Raw genomic sequence first — 19,528 nt, 5'->3', positions numbered from 1 at the left:
AAGTGTATACTCTGCTGTGCCTACCATACAATGTTTTCTATCTTATATTTCATCTATGTCTTCTGTATCTCCCCCAGTTATCTTAATTAAATAAATAATAACCTTAGTAACAGCCACAAAATGCGTGACCTACATGTTATGTGCCAGGCACGTTTGCATATATTCTCTAATTTAACCTTTAAATCAGTCTTGTGAAGAACTTGAACCCAAATCTGATTGATTCTCAAGCATATTTTCTTAAACAGTGACACCAAAGCCTACACTCTTACATCTCTGTTCAGTAAAGGACTAATGACAAACACTGAAATAGCAGGTTAAAAAAAGAGACTTGCCAAAACTTTACAGAGGAAAATGCTAGTCTGGTGAAACTCCTAGTCGGGTAACAGTTCTACGTTTCGTATGGAAGCTTCCACCAAGCTGTACACTTAGAACGTGTGCACTCTGTGTGTCTGCTACATTCCTGACCAAAAGACCTTTCTACCCACCCACTAGAAGGGCATACCCTAGTGTGGAGAGGAAACTTTTGTGAGTCCAGGGGAAGCACTTTTGACAATTTACAAATGTGCACAGTGCACATCCCCAGACAAGTCAGTAACACGGCTCTGCGTCTGGCAAGCACGGGTCATTAGATCTCTAACAGTGTGTTTCAGCTTGCATTTAAAAGATAAATAACTAGGTCAAACTCTGGCATATCAAATATCTTGCTAAACAAAGTAAGAATGATCCCATTGATATTTTTATAACCATAATTACCTTTCTTAGCTTGTCACAGTTATCACCCTGAGCAAATGTAATCTAAAACTGATAATGCCAAAAATTAACATCCTCCTTTTTACACCATAGGTCCAGTTCGGCCCTGTTTGGGCCCTCCAGGCTTTATATATTACTGGCTCTTCATCACAGGCTGGCCTTTGCTACCTGGTCATAATGCAGCCACATATGTATGAGTGATGCAAAGACATTATTAGATAAACTGTGGACACGGCAAGCTGATCCTGGTGACTCAGTAAGAAGTTAGACCAGAATGGAATATTAGATCCAGATATCTCAGTTCACTAAAGGTAGTTTTTACAAACACAGAAGGTACTTAGGCTCAAGTGTCCAAGCTTCTCTTCATCTGATAGTATTAGTATGGCCACCAAACTAGGTAATAGTCCCTTAAGGACTCAGACTGACACAAGAAGCTATACTCACTAAACACCAATATCCCAGCCTGAGATCCTCTGGTCACATTTGCTAAAAAGGTATCCTTTAAACTTTTTGCAGTAATCTGTAACTTCTGTAAGATTTATAGAAGCCTCCAATCTAGTTTTCCATGGGATTTCTCAATCCCAACATCTTTCTGGCAGCCTGATTTCTTTGCATTAAAAAAAAAGAAAAAAAAAAAAGCCCATGAAGTAAAAAAAGAAAAAGAAAAAGAAAAAGTGTATTGTCTACCACATGTTAAACAAGCTTTTCACTGTCACATTTATTAACATTCAACCAAACTGCTAAATGTCTTTGATAACTGTTTTACTTAAACTCAAGACTGACCTAAAAAAAGTGAAAAGAGCTGTAGCCAAAATAAAAAAATAATGCTTGCCAAATGCCAAAAATATGAACAAATAAATTAAACCATTAAAACATTTTAAATAAATGATTTTAACCTGAGTGCGGCACTTCCTTGAACTTATCAGACATTCAGTAATCACTGAGGTTGTAGAAAATTCCAGCTTTGGAGCAATTCCCTGAGGAGGGAAGAGAGGGTATTATTAGACATTTTACTTTTTAAAAAGATAATTATTAGGGATGAAAATATGGCACAGTAACAGGCATCTATCAAGGTTCAGCTGCTTTATTTTTTAGTTTGAACTTCTTATTATGGATAAAGACAACATAGTGATGCTAAATGTTATCAAGACAGAGTTTCATTGCTGATGATTCACTTACAAGTGTTGCTTTTATGGAAAAGTTAATTTTTTTTTCATTTTTCATGTATTTCCCTGTCAAATTTTTTAAAGATTTTTAAACTAGGATGTAATATTAAAGTCTTAAATATACGAAAATACTTAATGGATTTCAGCTCTTTTTATTTTTACAAATTTAAGACATATTTAACCATACAATCAAGAAATAATCTGCATAGTCTCCACGTGTTAAAAATCACAGTATGTAGTTCTTGAAAACAGAAATAAGTCTCCAGCAATTCCTCCAACATTTTTTCCCATAATGTAGCTTACATTCAGATCTATGTGGCTTCTATTTCTTGCAACACTTCAATTATCAGCTTAAACACCATTTTGAGAAAAGTGGAGACAAAGAATAAAATTCAAAGAAGCAGTCACAAAGCACCTGAGAAAATATTTGGGAGCACACAAATTACATGTTCACCAAAACATTAAAACATATAGTACTGTCTGTGCCCAGTGCAGCTTCATTCTAATATAGTGGAAGTCAGACATCTATCCTCTACAGACCCAGCCTTTGACCTATTAACTTTAAAGCTGCACACATTACACACTCCAGGAAAGGTAAATCTGCCTTTCCTATGAATTAACTGGATGACTGTTTTCCTGCAAACACACTTTTATTAATGATGTCCACTATGCTTATTTGTTAGTTAACCATTGCTATGGAGCACATTACTTCGCAGTTTAAAAGCTCGGTAAATACTATCCCACAAAGTTTCTAAGGGTCAGGAATCTGGCAGAGGCTGAACTAGGTGGTTCTGTCCCGAAATCTCTCATGAGGTTGCAGTCAAGATGCTGCATGGGCTGCAGCTGTCTGAAGACCTGACTGAAGGCAGAGGATCTGTTTCCTGAGATGGTTCATTCACACAGCTCTTGGCTGGAGCCCTCAGTTCTTTTCTAGCTTTTAGCAAGAGGACTCAGCTCCTCATCACATAAACCTCTCCCTAGGACTGCTTGAGTGTCCTCAGGACACGGTAACTAGTTCTCCCAAAGCAAAGCAAAGAGGAAGATGCAATCCTTTTTATGACTTAGTCTCAGAAGTCTAACCCTGTGCTTCTGTCACATCGTTCTACTCAGTAGAGTCTGTAAGGACAGCCCACATTCTAGGACAAAGGAGTTAGGCTACCATTTTAGCAGAGGAGCATCAAATATTTTGTGGACTTGTTTTTACACCACCGCTGTTCACTCTCTAACCACAGATTACTTACATTCTTCTCACGTGTAAACTAAACTCATACCTTACCAAAAAAAAAAAAAAAGAGGGTAACGGATAATGAAAAGGAAGTCTCATTCTTTTACAACTTCAGTTTGAAATCTAGGAAGCTGGCATCTAAATCAAATCATTATTCAATTTTCTCAAGTATGGAGTATGGTCCTTTCAGTAGGTCCTAGAATACAGTCCCTCACAATGAGAAGACCTATGAACTAAGGCAACAAGTTTTGTGCCTCTCACACATTCAAGGTACACACGTGCAGCAGGCACAGGACAACTGCTACAGACATTCTTGTTCAAAAGGGGAGAATATGTGAGGCAAACAGGGATCACTGGTCCACACCAATTCTGATACCAGCCAGGAAAATGTTAGCGGTTCCTCACTTAGACTTTAGTTTAGTCCTAGTCCTGCTCAGAAATAACTATTCATGGTTATTTCCATCCACACTCTGGGCTCTTGTTTCCATCCTTTGAATGATCATTTCTTGGCAATGAGAGGTAGGCAGTGTTCTGAGCTTGGGTCCTGTCAACAGAATCTGGGAGGTCCAAAATTTGCCTTTTCATTTTGTAAGGTTGCTCTCCGTTTCAGGCCACGCTGGTGGTGCTTTTGCCAATATAATGCTCTTAAACTTTTTTCTGGTTCTCATGTGAATCTTATTGGAGTTCACTTCATTAGACAAAAGTCTCACTCATCTCTACAGGGGTTCTGCTCAGACTGCTGAGGGATAATGCCCTTAAGCATCTTCAAGAATCTATGTTTAATTAAATTATTCTCTGAGGCAACATCTTCGATCTTTCTGAGATTTTTAATAAAGAATTTTACAGTCACACCCATGGTTTCACCATAAGACCACTATTTCCCGAAAGCGCACTGGAATGATTTCTCCTCATAAGACATTCCTTAATTTCGGCATTATCAGCCATTGGAGAGGACTGAGAATCCTACAAAACAGTAAGTTCCAACTCCTTTTCGTATAATTAGCAGCCTTCCATTTTGCTTCTCTCTCTCCTCTCATATTTTGCTATAAGCAGCAAGAAGAAACCAGACAGCCCCTCTAACACTCTGTCTGAAAGTCTCCTTACAACGACCATGCATTTCATCAGGTATTTTTCTATTACCCACATTACTATTAAACTTTACACCATTTTTCTCCTGATTTCCAATGACATTTACCTCACTTTCCTGCAAACACTCATCTGACAGTTTCTTCAAGGCTCTTCAAGCTTTCACAAACATTCCAGCAAAGCTGTTCCAGCTTCTGCCCTCTCCAGAGAGTTGCTTGAGTGTCCTCACACATGGCAGGTGGCTTTCCCCAGAGTTAGTGACACAAGAGTGAGAACAAGGAGGAAGCCACGTGCATTTAACGACCTGATGTCAACTCTGATACTGTCACTTCACCATATTCTATCTGTTGGAGTCACTAAGTAGAGTCCATACTTAAGAGGAACAGATTAGCACTGCCTTTGGGAGAGAGGAGTGTCAAAGCATTTGTGGACATATTTTATAACTACCACAGCCTAGACTGCAACTTCTCACTTTACCCCTCCCCATATATTGCTGTTCACATAGTAAATACTCAGTGTTTTAGCCATTATTTTTACTGATCTTTCAAAACCAATATGTATCAGTTGGGGTTCCAGGGAAACAGAAGGATTAGGATATATACAGAGAGAGACATCTATTTTAAGGAACTGGTACATGTGAGAGTGGCAAGTCCAAAATCCACAGAAAAAGCTGGCAGGCTGGAAACCTGAGCAAAGTTGATAGTGTAGTCTCGAGTGTGAAATCTGTAAGCAAGCCAGCAGGCTGGAAACTCCGGGTTTCTATACCACATTCTTGAGGAATTTCTCATTCTTTGGGAAACTTCAGTTTTTGCTCTTCAGGTCTCCAATTAATTGGATGAGGTCCATCTACATTGTCAGGGGTACTCTCTTACATGTAAAGTCAACTGATTGTAAATATTAATCACATCTACAAAATACCTTCACAGTAACATCCAGACTTGTGTTTGACCAAACAACTGGGCACCATAACCTAACCAAGTCGACACATAAATCTAACCATAACATATCTCAAATGTCACTTTCCTCTATAAAGTCTACAATAAGATGTAATTCATTCATTCAATTCAATCAAAAGACATTTAAGTACCTACTCCATGCAAAGAACTGTGCTAAGGGTTAAAATCAAAGATAAGAACGACTTTGATTGATTGTTTTGTGGGTTTTTTTAATTGAGGTATAGTCAGTTTACAATGTTGTGTCAATTTGACTGATTCTGTTTTTATAGAGTTAACAGTCTAGAGATATTACCATCGCCAACATCACCAGCAACTTGTCATGATCTCCACAGCCATCATCATATAACTAATACTTACTGAGTGTTCTCTATGTGCCGGGTACTACAATAACCTTTTACAAGCTTTCATTAATCCACCCAACAACACGTTATCTCCGTGTTACAGGGGATTGCTCAAATTTACTCAGGTAGACTGTGACAATGTCAGGATTTAACCTCAGATGTGATCTGAATCCTTGCCACAGAGACGGGTTCAAGAAGACAGCCTAAAAAAGGAGTTTGAAATTTGCTTGGGAGGTGATGGAAGTGTTAGGTATCTTGATTGTAGCAATGGTTTAATAGGTGTATATATCTATCAAAATTCATCAAATTATACATCTGAAATATGTGTAGTTTACTATCATAGTTCATCAACTTGTATATCTGAAATATGTGTAGTTTACTGCACAGAAATTATACCACAATAAAATTGTTTTAAAAAAAAAGAAGAAGAAGACAGTCTAAGACTCAGATAGATGTCTTAGATGTCTATGCAGAGTCACCAGAATACTGAGGAAGGGTGCACTGTTGCCTGCCCAGACAACACATTACTTATTGGAGTGTGTTGTCCAGTCACATTTAAATACAGTAACTGAGATGATTGAATTTACATCTGCTATTTTGCTGTTCAATATATATACGTGCATGTCTTTTTATCCTTCTATTCTTTCTAATGGTCTCTTCTGAGTATGCAAAGCTTAGTGGTCAATGACCCTTTATTGATCATCTGTGTGTGGGCTGGGGAATGCACTCAAAGACACAGTAGTCTGTCTCCCTTGGCTTTCACTTTCTGTTGGACTCCCAGTGTCTCCGGTGAAGACGCATAGTTTAAGTCAGCCAGGGATGGACAGAAAGCTTATCTCAGCTCTTTTACTGCTCCCTTACTTCCAGGATCCCCCGTGTCAACTTTCTGGCAGGTGTGCTGCCCACTCCCTTTGAACTGCAAACTGCAATTGACCTCACAACGCTGTAGGGTTTCCTCATACGCTTCTAACTGAATCCACCACATTTGGCTGGCAAAGCCGCAATATTTGCCCCTATGATTCTGACACCAATTCCAACCTGTGGGTTTTCCAACACCACCAAGCAAGTCTCTGCAACACCATTTAGGTGTCCTGCAATTTAACTCAGTTCTGACACTTCCTGGAGATAGCGTCAGATACCAGGTTAAGGACTCAGTCCCTCGAGATTGCTCCCATCTGACTTCAGATGCTAATCGCAAGTCTGGGCTGTTACCCACATACTACCAATAGGCGGTTCCCACGACCCCCTCCTTGGGTTTGATTAATTTGCCAGAGCTGCTCATAAAACTCAGGAAAACTGTGTATTTTCTCTTTACTAGTTTATATAAAAGGATATGATAAAGGATATAGATGAACATCCAGAGAGACGAGGTGTACAGGACGAGATATATGGGAAGGGGGAGGAGCTTCTGTGCAATCACCAGGGGAACTGTTCTCCCAGTGCTTCCGTGTGTTCACCAGTGTGGAAGCTCTGACCCCGTCCTTTGGGGTTTTACAGAGACTTCACTACACAGCATGGTTGATTAGATCACTGGCTGTTGGTGACTCAATCTCCAGCCCCTCTCCTTTCCAGAGGTCAGGGGTGGAGTAGAAGGTCCCAACCCTCTAATCACATGGTTGGTTCCCCTGGCAACCAGCCCCATCCTTAGGCTCCCAAGGAGTTTTCCAAGAGTCGCCTCATTAACATAACAAAAGGCATGCTCTCCTCACTTAGGAATTACAAGGGTTTTCTGAGCTCTGTGCCAGGAACGGGGTGGGGGGGAGATCAAATGTTTCTTGTTATAAATCACAATATCAATGCTCAAAATTGATTCTGACCTCTCTGGTAGCAAAGCTGCTGATTTTTGCACCCTGTCCCACTTGGTGAAACCACACAGGATATGGGAGATGTCCTAGGCAAAAAGACCACCTACTTCTGTCATTTCTACACAACGTTTTAGCAGTTATTCAAGCATAGATATGTCTTAATTTGTCTTGTCTTAATTGCCAATCAGTTTCTGTGCTCTGAAACTGCTGTTTGTGACAGTTCTGTCCAGTTTTGTACTTATTTGTGTGGAGAGAGTAATTGCCAACCCATTCACACCACCATCACCGGAAGTCTCACTTTTTCCATTGTTTAAAAAAAAAAAGACAAAAGGCTCAAAATGGAGTAGCTTATGCTAAGCCCCACGTCACCAGATTTAAATTAATTACATTTGTGGCTCTCCCAGAAGTGGACTCTTAAACCAGTCAGGAATAGCCTGATCAGCATCCACTAGATAACCTACCTGATAGACCCCTTCTGTCCCATAAAGGAAAATCACCTTGCAGTAACCAGCACACTTTTTGGCCTAGTATAATTTCCCGGTTCCAGCTTCCTTCTGGATATAAAAGTTTTTCGTTTTGTACAGCTCCTTGGAGCTTCTTTCTATCTGCTAGGTTAATCAAATTGATTTTTGCTCAAACTCTTAAATTTTTTAATATGCCTCAATTTATCTTTTAACAATATATATAGATTTTTTTTGCCTTAGTAATCCAACATCTTCTGAATATGTATAAAAGTAACCCAAATTAAATAAAGAAAAATAACCTGCCAATGGTCCATTTTCTTATGTTTATATTGCCAATTTGGTATAATATAGCATTTTAAATTACTTTAAAAAGACCATTAATTTTAAAATTGAATTTTTTTTCATTGCAGGTTTCTAGAAAGTTTCTGAAACACTCTTTGAAGACTTTTATAGTATAGAATGGGGCTAATGGACACTGAAAATTCCCAAAGGAGGTATATTTTAATAGATTTGCTAGTCAACTTTGATACTTTCAGCAAGCTGAAATTTGCTATTTCCTAGGATAGAGTATATCATAAACCTAGACCTACAGGAGTAATTACTTAATTCACCACATTGGCTCATGTATCACCCCACTTTCCTACTCAGACTACTTTAACACTTTATACAGTTAGTAGAAAAATATTTGTCTAAGTAATTTCAACCTAGACAACTTAAACTGTTTTCTTCTTTGCAACAGCTGGGGCTTTACTCAGTCTCTCTAAGTGGAAGGCATTTTCAGAAATAAAAATATCATTAAAGCCCCCAGTGAAAACTGAAGAAGTTGTAGGAAAAGATGAGAGTCAGCTATCACTTAATGCAGCTCTCACTTTTAAGTGTATGATTACATATTTCCATTACACAAACATATAATAATTAATCTATCCATACACCAATTTACAGACAGTTCAGTAATTTTCATTTTTCATTATTATGAACAGTGCTACAAATGAACATTCCTAAGAAGGCTCTCAGTATACCAGATAGAATATATATACCTAGAAAGTCATAGGCTATGAGAATCTTTGCCTTTACTGGATAATTTTGAATTGTGCTTATTCCAATTTATGTGGCATAACAATATATGAAAGTTTCCACTTTTTCACACTTTTGATATTTGTCAGATGTATTAAACTTTACCAATCTTATGGCTATAAAAATGAAATCACATGACTGTTTCATTTTGAATTTTCCTAAATGCTAATGGGCTTGTGCACCATTTCAAATGTTTATTGGTCATTCTTTTGAGAGAAAGGTAAAGAGAAGAGAGACAAAGAGACAGGCAGGGGCAGTGGGGAGGGGAGAAAAGGGAGAGGAGGAGAGGAGAAAAATCTGAAGAATATAAGGCAAAATAATACTTGTTAATTTTGGAGGGTAGATGCATGCATTTTGGTAAATTATTTTCATTTAGATTTCAGTATGTTTAAAATAACATCATAAATTCATAAAATAAGTATGTTTTAAACCAAATTAAATTTTGAATTAGTTCTTCACATTTCAGGTGTTGACGGCTATGTGGCGGTTTCTGACAATGATCCTGCATCACAAATTGATTCAGAAATTAGTGAGCGCTTACTCGAAGGCCAGAAATCCTCCTCATGGTAACCTGGCGGTTTGAATCATGGTGTCCGGAAATTTGATTTGGACCCGGGAACATGAAATCTCGTGTATTCTCATCATACGTAGACAGTGTTTCACCCACTACAAGAAAGATATCCTATGATCAAATTATAACAAAATATGCTATTTAGAAACAAAATCATCAAGTATAAATACATAATGCCTGATGTCTTACTGAAATACCTGCTTCAGGGTCATTTTTTTTTCTATGAAAAGAAAATTAAAATAAAGTTATGTTAAATGAATTAACACATTTCCTTATTCAGAAATGTAGTGTATACTACTAATCCCCCTCCTTTTGCAGAAAGGGGACATTCATGTAAATTTTGTAACTATGAGTTCCTAGGAAAAAAAAGTCCTTTTAAACATACCAAGCTGAAATTTGCTATTTCCTAGGATAGAGTATATCATAAACCTAGACCTTTACACATCTAAAACTTAATTACTATTTCCACAAATTTTTTCCTATCATCCATTCTTTTCTACCTGCTATTATATTAGGTTACATGTTGGAAAAAAATGTAGACATTTTCTACAGTCCATGGTTACCTGAATTAGGTATATATGTAATATTCAAAAATTTTAGATTACTAGCTTTCAACAAAATATAGCTCTCCATTTCTCACATAAAATAAGGGTTTAAGATAGGTTTCTTCTATAATCATAGAAATCAATAATTGAAATAAAACTATCCTTCAGATTTTAACTCTACCTACCCTGGGATTTGTACTGTCTATTAAAACGGTAAGGTTTTTATCCCCTCCATTCCCAAAAATAGACAATACACAAAAACAAAGATGCAAGATAAACTTCTATCAGTGAAAGTTTATAGTTTTAGAAAAATCACAAAAACTTAAAAGTAAATTTTTATGAATGTCTTAAAATATGCTAAGATGGTATCAGGTTATTTTCTACTTGCAATTATTACTGTTTATTCAATTTTAGAACTATGTGTTCAAGTATCATTTATGTCAACCTTTCTGTATATATTATTTTGGTCTACTGACATTTGGCACATAGTAGACCAATGCTAGAAATTCAACATTGCTCTTAATTTGGGAAAAAGGGGAAAAGATGAGATTTTTTTCATTGAAGTGTGTTTACATGTCAATTAGCTTATCAAACTACAATACAATACCTGGTGGAACAAGCTGAATCAACTCAAACAATGCTGTATCATCTGAAAGTTTAAAGAAAAATTTCCTTAAATAAACAAATTGATAATAAACAAAAACGATTACTTACCAAAAAAGTATCTAAAAGCCAAAGTAATTGCTGGGTAGACTACAAATATGTTTATATCTTAGCACACTCCTTATATTTTTTGGTTGCTATGTATCTTATGGATTTATTAATCTATAGTAGAAATTAATCTCTCTAGGGTTTTTTTCTGATTTTTTAAAGCCTTTATTTTTTAGAGCAGTTTTATTTACATTTACAACAAAACTGAGAGGGAGGTACAGAGATTTCCCATATCCCTACCCCATATATGCATAGCCCCCCTATTATCAACATCACTCTTAGGAATGGTACTTTTTTTTTTTTTTTTACCAAGGATGAACCTACAGTGACACATCATAATCGTCCAAAGTCCAGAGTTTACCCTAGGGGTCACTCTTGGTGATGAACATTCTGTAAGTTTAGGCAAAAGTATAATCACATTATCCAACAGTATAGTATCATACAGAGAATTTTTACTGCCCTATTCCTCTGTTCTTTGATGATTTTATCTTTCTCCTCCCCTATAACTCCACTACCACAAACACTGATATTTTTATCGTCTCCATAGTTTTATCTTTTTCAGAATGTCACACACTTGTAATTATACAGCCTTTTCAGGTTGGCTTCTTTCACTTAGTAATATGCATTTAAGTTTCCTCCCTGTGTTTTCATGGCTTGACAGCTCATTTCTTTTTAGTGTTGAATGATATTCCATTGTATAACCACATTTTATTTATCCATTTACCTACTGAAAGACATCTCAGTTGCTTCCAAGTTTTGGCAATTATGAGTAAAGCTACTATAAACATCCATGTGCAAGTTTTTGTGTAGACATAAATTTTCAACTCTGTGTAAATACCAAGGAGCACTATTGCTGGCTCATATGGTAAGAGATGTTTAGTTTTGGAAGAAACTGCCAATCTGTCTTCCAGAGTGGCTGTGCCATTTTGCATTCCCACCAGTAATAAATAAGATTTCCTGTTGCTCCATCCTTACCACCACTTGGTTTTGTTAGTGTTCCAGACTTTGGCAATCCTAGGTAAGTACAGGTATCTCATTGTTTTAATTTGCAATTCCCTAATGACATATGATGTGGAGCATCTTGTCATATGCTTATTTACCACCTGTGTATCTTCTTTGGTGAGGTGTCTGTTACGGTCTTCGGCCTATTTTTCAATTGTGTTGTTTGTTTTCTTCTTGTTGGATTTTAAGAGTTCTTCATATATCTTGTATATATCAATTGCAAATTTTTTTCCCCAGTCTGTGGCTGGTCTTCTAATTCTCTTGATTTTGTCTCTCCCAGAGTAGTTTTTCATTTAAATGCAGTCCAGATTATCAATTATTTCTTTCACAGTTTCTTTCAAAGACAACACTATGGTGTCTTGGATGTTGTATCTAAAAAGGTATCACCATACCCAAAGTCATCTAGATTTTCTCCTACGCTATCTTCTAGGAGTTTTATAGGTTTGTATTTTCCAATTAAGTTTATGATCCATTGTGAGTTAATTTTTGTGAAGGAAATATGGTCTGTATCTAGATTCATATTTTTTTGCATGTGGATGTCCAGCTGTCCTAGCACCATATACTGAAGAAACTATCTCTGCTCCATTGTATTGCCTTTGCTCCTTTGTCAAAGATCAGTTGATTTAGCTCTATATACTTTCATCAGTTGTGTAGGTTTGTGTATACACCACCACAGCCAAGATACAGAATAGCTCCATCACCACATGATCTCTTATGTTGCCCTTTTGTAACCACATCTACCTCCCTCCCCAACCCATCCCTAACCTCTGATAACCACTAATCTGTTTGCCATTTCTATAATTATATCATGCAGATATCTTTAGAAATAGTCTAAGTGGTCCCATTAAAAGAAAGATTGGATTTAAAAAAACTTCCTCCAAATACCACTCATGAGACACACATGTAAAATATAAGAATAGAAAAAAATAGAAAAAAAATATAGACAAATACAGAACATGTGACAACTGAAAGAAAGCTGACTTGGGTATACCATAAAAGAGAAAGTAATCATTTATAACAAAACAACAGAATAATGAAAGGTTCGATTCACCAGCTGATAAATGCCTGGCAAGGCTGGTCAAGAGAAAAGACGAAGGCACAAATTATTAATGTCAGGAATGAAAGGGGAGAGACAGATATTTTTAAATCCTAAGACTTTATGAGTAATTTCATGCTGCAAATGTATTGAATGTTATTTGAATCACATTTCAAACAAAAAATAGGACAATTGGGGAAATGTGAACTGAGTGGACATTTGATGATATTAAAAAATTGTTAATTTTTAAGTGTTCTCTTATTGTAGATATCCATATCAATAAATAAAAGGATATATGATATCTGAGATTTACTTCAAAATAATCTGATATAAGAAAAAAATCAAATTCCTACAAAAAAACTTAAAATTCACACAGATAGAGAAAAAACTGAATAGCTCTGTGTATATGCGTATATATATATATATGTGGATATATATATATATGTGGATGCACGTAAACACATATACAATCTGTTATTTAAAACCTTAGAACAAAGAAAACACTAAGGCAGATGACTTCTCTAGTGAATTTTTTCAAACTTTTAAGGAAGAAAATAATGCTGATGATGTACACTCGTTTGAGGACCAGTAAAAAAAAGAACACTTCTCAACCTACTTCATGAGCCCAGGAAAACCCTGTTACCAAAACCTGACAAGAACCTTACAAGAAAGGAAAATGACAGGCAATCTATTTCATAAACATAAATGCAAAAACACTACACGAAATATATTATATAGTCAAATTGATCAATACATAAATGCGATTTAGTATTCAAAACTAAAGCAACATAATTTACCACCTGAACAGAATAAAGAAGAAACAGAGTTTCATAAACGTTAATAATTATTCATGATTTCTTTAAAATCTTAGCAAACTAGAAATAGAAAAGAACTTCCTCAATTTGATAAAAGCTATCTACCAAAAACCTAAAGCAAACATCATACCAAGTGATGAAATGTTGACGCTTTCACTCTGAGATCAGAAATGAGACATTCACCTCATTCACTGCTGTCTGTCACTACTACCATTCACTTCAACATTTTACTGGAGATCTAATCCAGTGAAGGAAAGCAATAAAAAGAAATAAAAGGTATAACAGTAACAAAAGAGGAACTACAGTTCTCATCATTTGCAGACAATGTGATTGTGTACCTAAACAGTCCAAAGGAATCTAAAAACATTTTTTAAATTAATGCATATAGCGAGGTTGCTGGAAATAAGGTCAATATGCTGAATAACATATTGTTAATATATGAGCAACAGTTATAAATGACATAATCTTGTTTAAAAGTGTGAAATACAGAGGGAGAGTATAGCTCAAGTGGAAGAGTGCATGCTTAGTATTCACGAGGTCCTGGGTTCAATCCCCAGTACCTCCTCTAAAAATAAATTAACCTAAGTATCTCCCTTCCCCACCTAAAATATAAAATAAATACAAAGTAAAATTAAAAAATTATTTTTTAAAAGTGTGAAATAGCTAGAAAAATAATAATTAAAAATATTTAAGACTGCTACATAGAAGAGAAAAATTAAGAGAGGAATATACTTGCTTGAGAGACATCAACCAATCATAATGTATGACCTTATCTTTATCCCAGTTCAAACAAAAGACTTATTTTTTTAAATTATAAGACAGTTGAGGAAATGTGAATTGAATATATACTTAATATTAAGAAACTATTCATTTTGGGGGCATGATATGGTATTGTTCCTTTATTTTAGATATTGATATTAACAGATAAAAGCATATGACATCTGAGATTTTCTTCAAAATAATCTGGAAAAGGATGATGAAGTAGGGAGATATAGTTAAAAAAAATTAGCCATGAATTGATAATTATTGAACTGAGTGATGAGTATGGGGGCAGGGAGTCATTATTCTCTTTTAGTGTCCACTTTTATATATTTACGAAATTTTCTCTTAAAAAGCTTACTGTTTTTGATTAGAGAAATTGTGTGTGTGCTCTAACAGCATCACTGTGGGAGCACCCACTACACTGTTAAAGTTCTCTTCTGCTCCCCCAAATAAACAAATAAATAAATAAAACTTTTTAAGAAATTAAAGCCAAAAACATTTCATAAAGAAAAGTAAAAGGCTAAAAATAAAACCAAGGAAAGAAACAGCAATTCTACAATTGAAACAAAAAAATCCCACCCTAGTCAGAATCATTTTGGAAGTGGCCAAACACTCAAGCATAACATAGTCAATAAAACGTCCATCAAAATATTATTAGTATTGCCAAGTATTATTTCTGTGAACAATTTATAGTGAAAAAAGAAAAATAAACACAGCTGTCGACAAACTATATTTTCAAATATAATTATTTTTCATTCCAATAAGTTTGCTAAAGGTATCAATGGTCTCAGAAGTATCAGTAATCTCAGGAGGAGTATAAAGTTTAAAAACAAAGGGTTTAAATAGAAAACAAATTTAAAATTTGTATCCATACACTATATACCTTCTGAATCTATCACTGACACAATGACTCACTGTCACACAAAGTGAAGTCAGGAAATAAACAATATAGGTCAAATTGTTATTGAAACCCCTCAGGTGTAAAGAAATGACCTGAAAAGAAACTGCTTGGGTTTGTTTAGTTTATATTTTAATAATAAGAACATAGATGAACTTCTAAAGAGAAAAACTATTTCCTAATTTCTATAAACTATGTTCTACTCCTTCATATTTAAAAAATAAATATTTTGGCAAAAATACTTCAGAAAAAAAGACCTTAAATTACTAAAGGATAAGTTTTAGAGAACTAATGTTCCTGGAAACCAAATAGTAAGTTCATGTAAATAAATTACATCTACTGGAACATATAGTGTAATTAATCCCATTTTACAGTTGCCTATAACCTTGTAACAAATACTGACAATTTCCTTCCTTCCTTTGTAAAAATTCCCATTTTCACATGTACTTCTAGTGTGAGTTACAAAGTAAATGCACTACAATACTCCAGAAATCTTAGTCACATAGAGTAAATCAAAAGCTATCATATGCACCTTGAGAGAGAGTCAGAATGCCTTTAACCCTCTGCACCAGCAAGAGTAACTGCTGTAACAGTTTCCCCTGAATGCCTACTTACTCGCCCTAACCACAAAGGTAAATTGGTTGGAATGCATTTGCCATCATGGATTTAAAATGTGAATCCTGAGTCCTACAAGCTCTCCTAAGGATTGAGGCAGGGAATCTCTCATTCACAGACTCTGAGGGACTTATTCTCAGCCTTCAAATCTTTACCTGAAAGCATTTTAAATACCCCAGACAGTAGGTAACCACTAATTCCCAGAAGTTGAAAAGCAGCGGCTCTAATGAAACTGCTCTTTTAACCTACAGGTGAGAGAAAACAGGAGGGGCACCTAGTGATCCACGACAATATAAACACAGGTCACATCTTCTCTTTATCCAAACATCAAAGGGAATGAAGCCAGAGCAGCTATTATTATATTATAAATTCTCAAATACAAAATAAATTTCTTAAAGGATTATAACACTACAAACAGGTATCTCTCAATAGGATAGTTCCAACACTCATAAAAACAAGCAATGAGAGGCCGTTATATGACGCATTTATACTTTATTTAACTCCTTGGATATCAAATACCTAGTATGTGCCACATATTGTCAATGTGCACTAGAGATACAGCAGTGAACAAAAAAGGAAAAGTCAATGCTCTTATGAGACCATCATTCTAATGAGAGAGAAAATAAAAAATAAGGAATATATCAGTGATAGGAACAAAAGCAGGAGGACCATTCATCCCTATTCACCCTTAGCAGTGCAGCATGCTTTTCACACCTGCCGTCCTGGTGGAAATACTAAAAATACACTCTTTTACTCTCAAAGTATCCTGGTAGAGAAGATAATGATAACTAAAGATAATGGAATAGAGAGAGATTGATATATTCATCAAAAGGGGGTGCTATACTTTAGTGAGAAAAGATCTCTTAGTTTGATAAATTTGAGCAGTGACTGGAGAGAAATGAGGAAGCAAGCAATATAAATATCTGTAGGGAGAGGTTTTCAGGTGGTATATTTGCGGCAGTATGTAGCTGACCACTGAACAATGTGGGATTAGGAGCGCAAATCCTCCCTGCAGTCCAACATCCATATACAGCTTCTAGTCGGCCCTCCACATCCACAGTTCCTCCATGTTAGTGGTTTCTCCACACCTGCAGCTCCTCCGGATCTGCAGTTCAGCACCCACAGATTCAACTGACCACAGATCGTGTGATTCTGTTATAAAAGCCCATGTGTAAGTGGACCTGCCCAGTTCAAACCCATGTTGTTCAAGGGTCAACTACTCTGTGTGTGTGTGTGTGTGTGTGTGTGTGGCTTTAATGCCAGCGGCATTAATATCACTTTATAGTTATATTTACATATCATAAATATATATTTCCCGAGAGGGTTAGGTGATTCTGGGCCTCCAGAGTTTCCTTAGAGGTGCAGATGTGGTATGAAGGGGGGTGAATAATAACAGATATAATAACAGCACACCACTAACAAAGATAAACAAAGGACATTGTAAGTGTTTACTGAGTGTCAAAGACTGTTTTAATCACTTTATCTGAGGTTACTCAAGCATCTGACCATTTATTAGACTGTTCAATTAAGGGGCTCCTTGGATCTCCTTGAGCATTTGGACCATGCTCAACTAAACAGCCATCCACCAAAAAAAAAAAAAAAAATAGGAGAGAGAATGAGAATTTTACCTCTTACCATATACAAAAATTGACTTAAAATGGATCATAGGCCTAAATGTAAGGGATAAAACTATAAAATGCATAGAAGAAAAGATAAGAGAAAACTTTTGTAACCTTTGGTAAAGTGAAGATTTCACCAAAAACATGATCCATAAAAGAAAAAAATTTATAACTCAGACTTCATAACGTTTGTTCTTTAGAAGACACCATTTAAAGAATGAAAAAAACAAGTCACAGAATAGGAGAAAATGTTTACAAATCACATTTCTGATAAAGGACTTACATTTAGAATATTTTTAAAAAGAAAAAAATTTACAACTCAATAAGACAAAGAACCAATTCCAAAATGAACAAAATATTTGAATAAGCATTTTGCAAGAAAAGATATATGAATAGCTAATCTGCACATGGAAAGATGCTCAACACTATTAATCAGTATTAAAATGCAAATTAAAAATACAATGAGATACCACCACATACCCAACAAAATGGCTATATATCCCCCCAAAAATGACAATATCAAGTCCTGGGGATAATGTGGAAAGTCTTCATATGTTGCCGGTGGGAATGTACAATGGTACAGTAACTTTAGAAAACAAGTTGACAGTTTCTTAAGAAGTTAAACATACAACCCAGCATATAGCCATATAGTCACAGCAACATTGTCCATAACAGCCAAAACCTAGAAACAATCCAAATGTCCATCAAATGGTAAATGGAAGGAAGAAAAAAAGCTCCATGCCATAGAATATTTTTCATCAATAAAAAGGAATAAACTACTAATACACAGAAAAACATGGATAAACCTCAAAAACATTATTTTAACAAATTGACAGTACTAGGGAAAAAAAGTGAGGGATACTATTACAGAAAAAAAATAAACTTAAGAGCTAAATGGCCATATGCAATGTGCGAGCCACACCTTGACGGGATCCTGATTTTAACAAACCAGCTGTATAAAGACATTTTGATGAAACAGGAGAAATCTGCATGACTAAGTATTTGATGTTATTAAGGAATTATTATTAATTTTGTTAGGTATGATACCTAACAAAGAAGTATAACCACCACTCTGTGGTGGTTATACTTCCTTTTAAAAAGTCAGTCAGAGGTCATGCCAGAATATTTGCAATGAAATAATGTACGTACAGAATTTGTTTTTAAATATTCCAACATTGTTTTAAGTGGGAGGGTGAACACGTAAACAATTGGCAAAATGTCGAAAACTGTTGAGGCTGATAGGTATATGGGACTTCACCGTTCCATCTTTTCCACTTTTAGTGTGTTTTTAATTTTTCATATTAAAAAGATTAGGAGACCACAAAAAATTACAAAACTGAGAGGGGGAAAAAAAAGGTAAAAGATAAAAGGGCCCAAAGCTCACAAGAGAGGTCAGGGATAAAGACTGGTGTGGAAGTCATCAGAAGATAGGTAATACACGAAACCAAGTCTTTGACGAGTATCATATAAGGAGAGAGGAGAAGCTAAGTAAAAAGTAATCAGAGAAATGAAGCCAGAGGGAAACTAATATTTAAAGACAGGGCAGAGAAAGATGAATTTGAGAAAGATTCCAAAAAGTGGAATGTCAATGAGGTGGGAAGAGACCTAAGAGAAAAACTGAATCAGGGAAATCACAGCAAGAAAGATTCCAAGTAATATTTACAACCAAGTACTCTTCTTAGAGCCTCTAAATTTTAAATCAAACAGAAAAAATATATTTTTTAACAGAAGAATTTCAAAATGATGAAAGAAATAATTATCTTCATATTTTCTAAGATACACAATTTCCCAGATACTGAACAAGATGTTCAAGAAAATTAAAAGCGATTTACCCATTAGCACCAAGCTGGCACCTAGCTAGACGGCCACAGTGGAAAATAGAATACCAAGTGCTAGAAGGGCTACTTAAAAAAAACAAAGAAGATATTGATACTGGCCATAAAGAATTCTCTGGAGATGAGTCACTAAACTATCAGCTCCCCCAGGGTAAGCCAATGAGCCAGCCCTGTTTCTACCTATATGCCTAGATTCCAGCATGGGGCCGGGTTCCATGTTTTTACACTGCTGGAGTCCCAGTGGTGTGAGAG

General features: G+C 35.7%; 1 protein-coding gene across 2 annotated transcripts in view; it reads right to left on the bottom strand.

Moving 5' to 3' along the window:
• SPATA6 (spermatogenesis associated 6) overlaps positions 1-19,528 on the bottom strand; it is a 98,553-nt gene that overhangs the window by 60,890 nt on the left and 18,135 nt on the right. For both annotated transcript variants that reach the window (XM_006200457.4, XM_006200459.4), the window contains exons 4-6: positions 10,591-10,632; positions 9,409-9,533; positions 1,647-1,727 (exon numbers count right to left, since the gene is read on the bottom strand). In XM_006200457.4, coding sequence (XP_006200519.1) covers positions 1,647-1,727; positions 9,409-9,533; positions 10,591-10,632 — 248 coding nt within the window. The remainder of the gene's footprint in view (positions 1-1,646; positions 1,728-9,408; positions 9,534-10,590; positions 10,633-19,528) is intronic.

Source organism: Vicugna pacos, chromosome 13 (genome assembly GCF_048564905.1).
Source record: "Vicugna pacos chromosome 13, VicPac4, whole genome shotgun sequence".
Lineage (NCBI taxonomy): Eukaryota > Metazoa > Chordata > Mammalia > Artiodactyla > Camelidae > Vicugna > Vicugna pacos.
The sequence above is the reverse complement of the archived record's forward strand: the minus strand, read 5'-3'. Positions and strand labels throughout refer to the sequence as shown.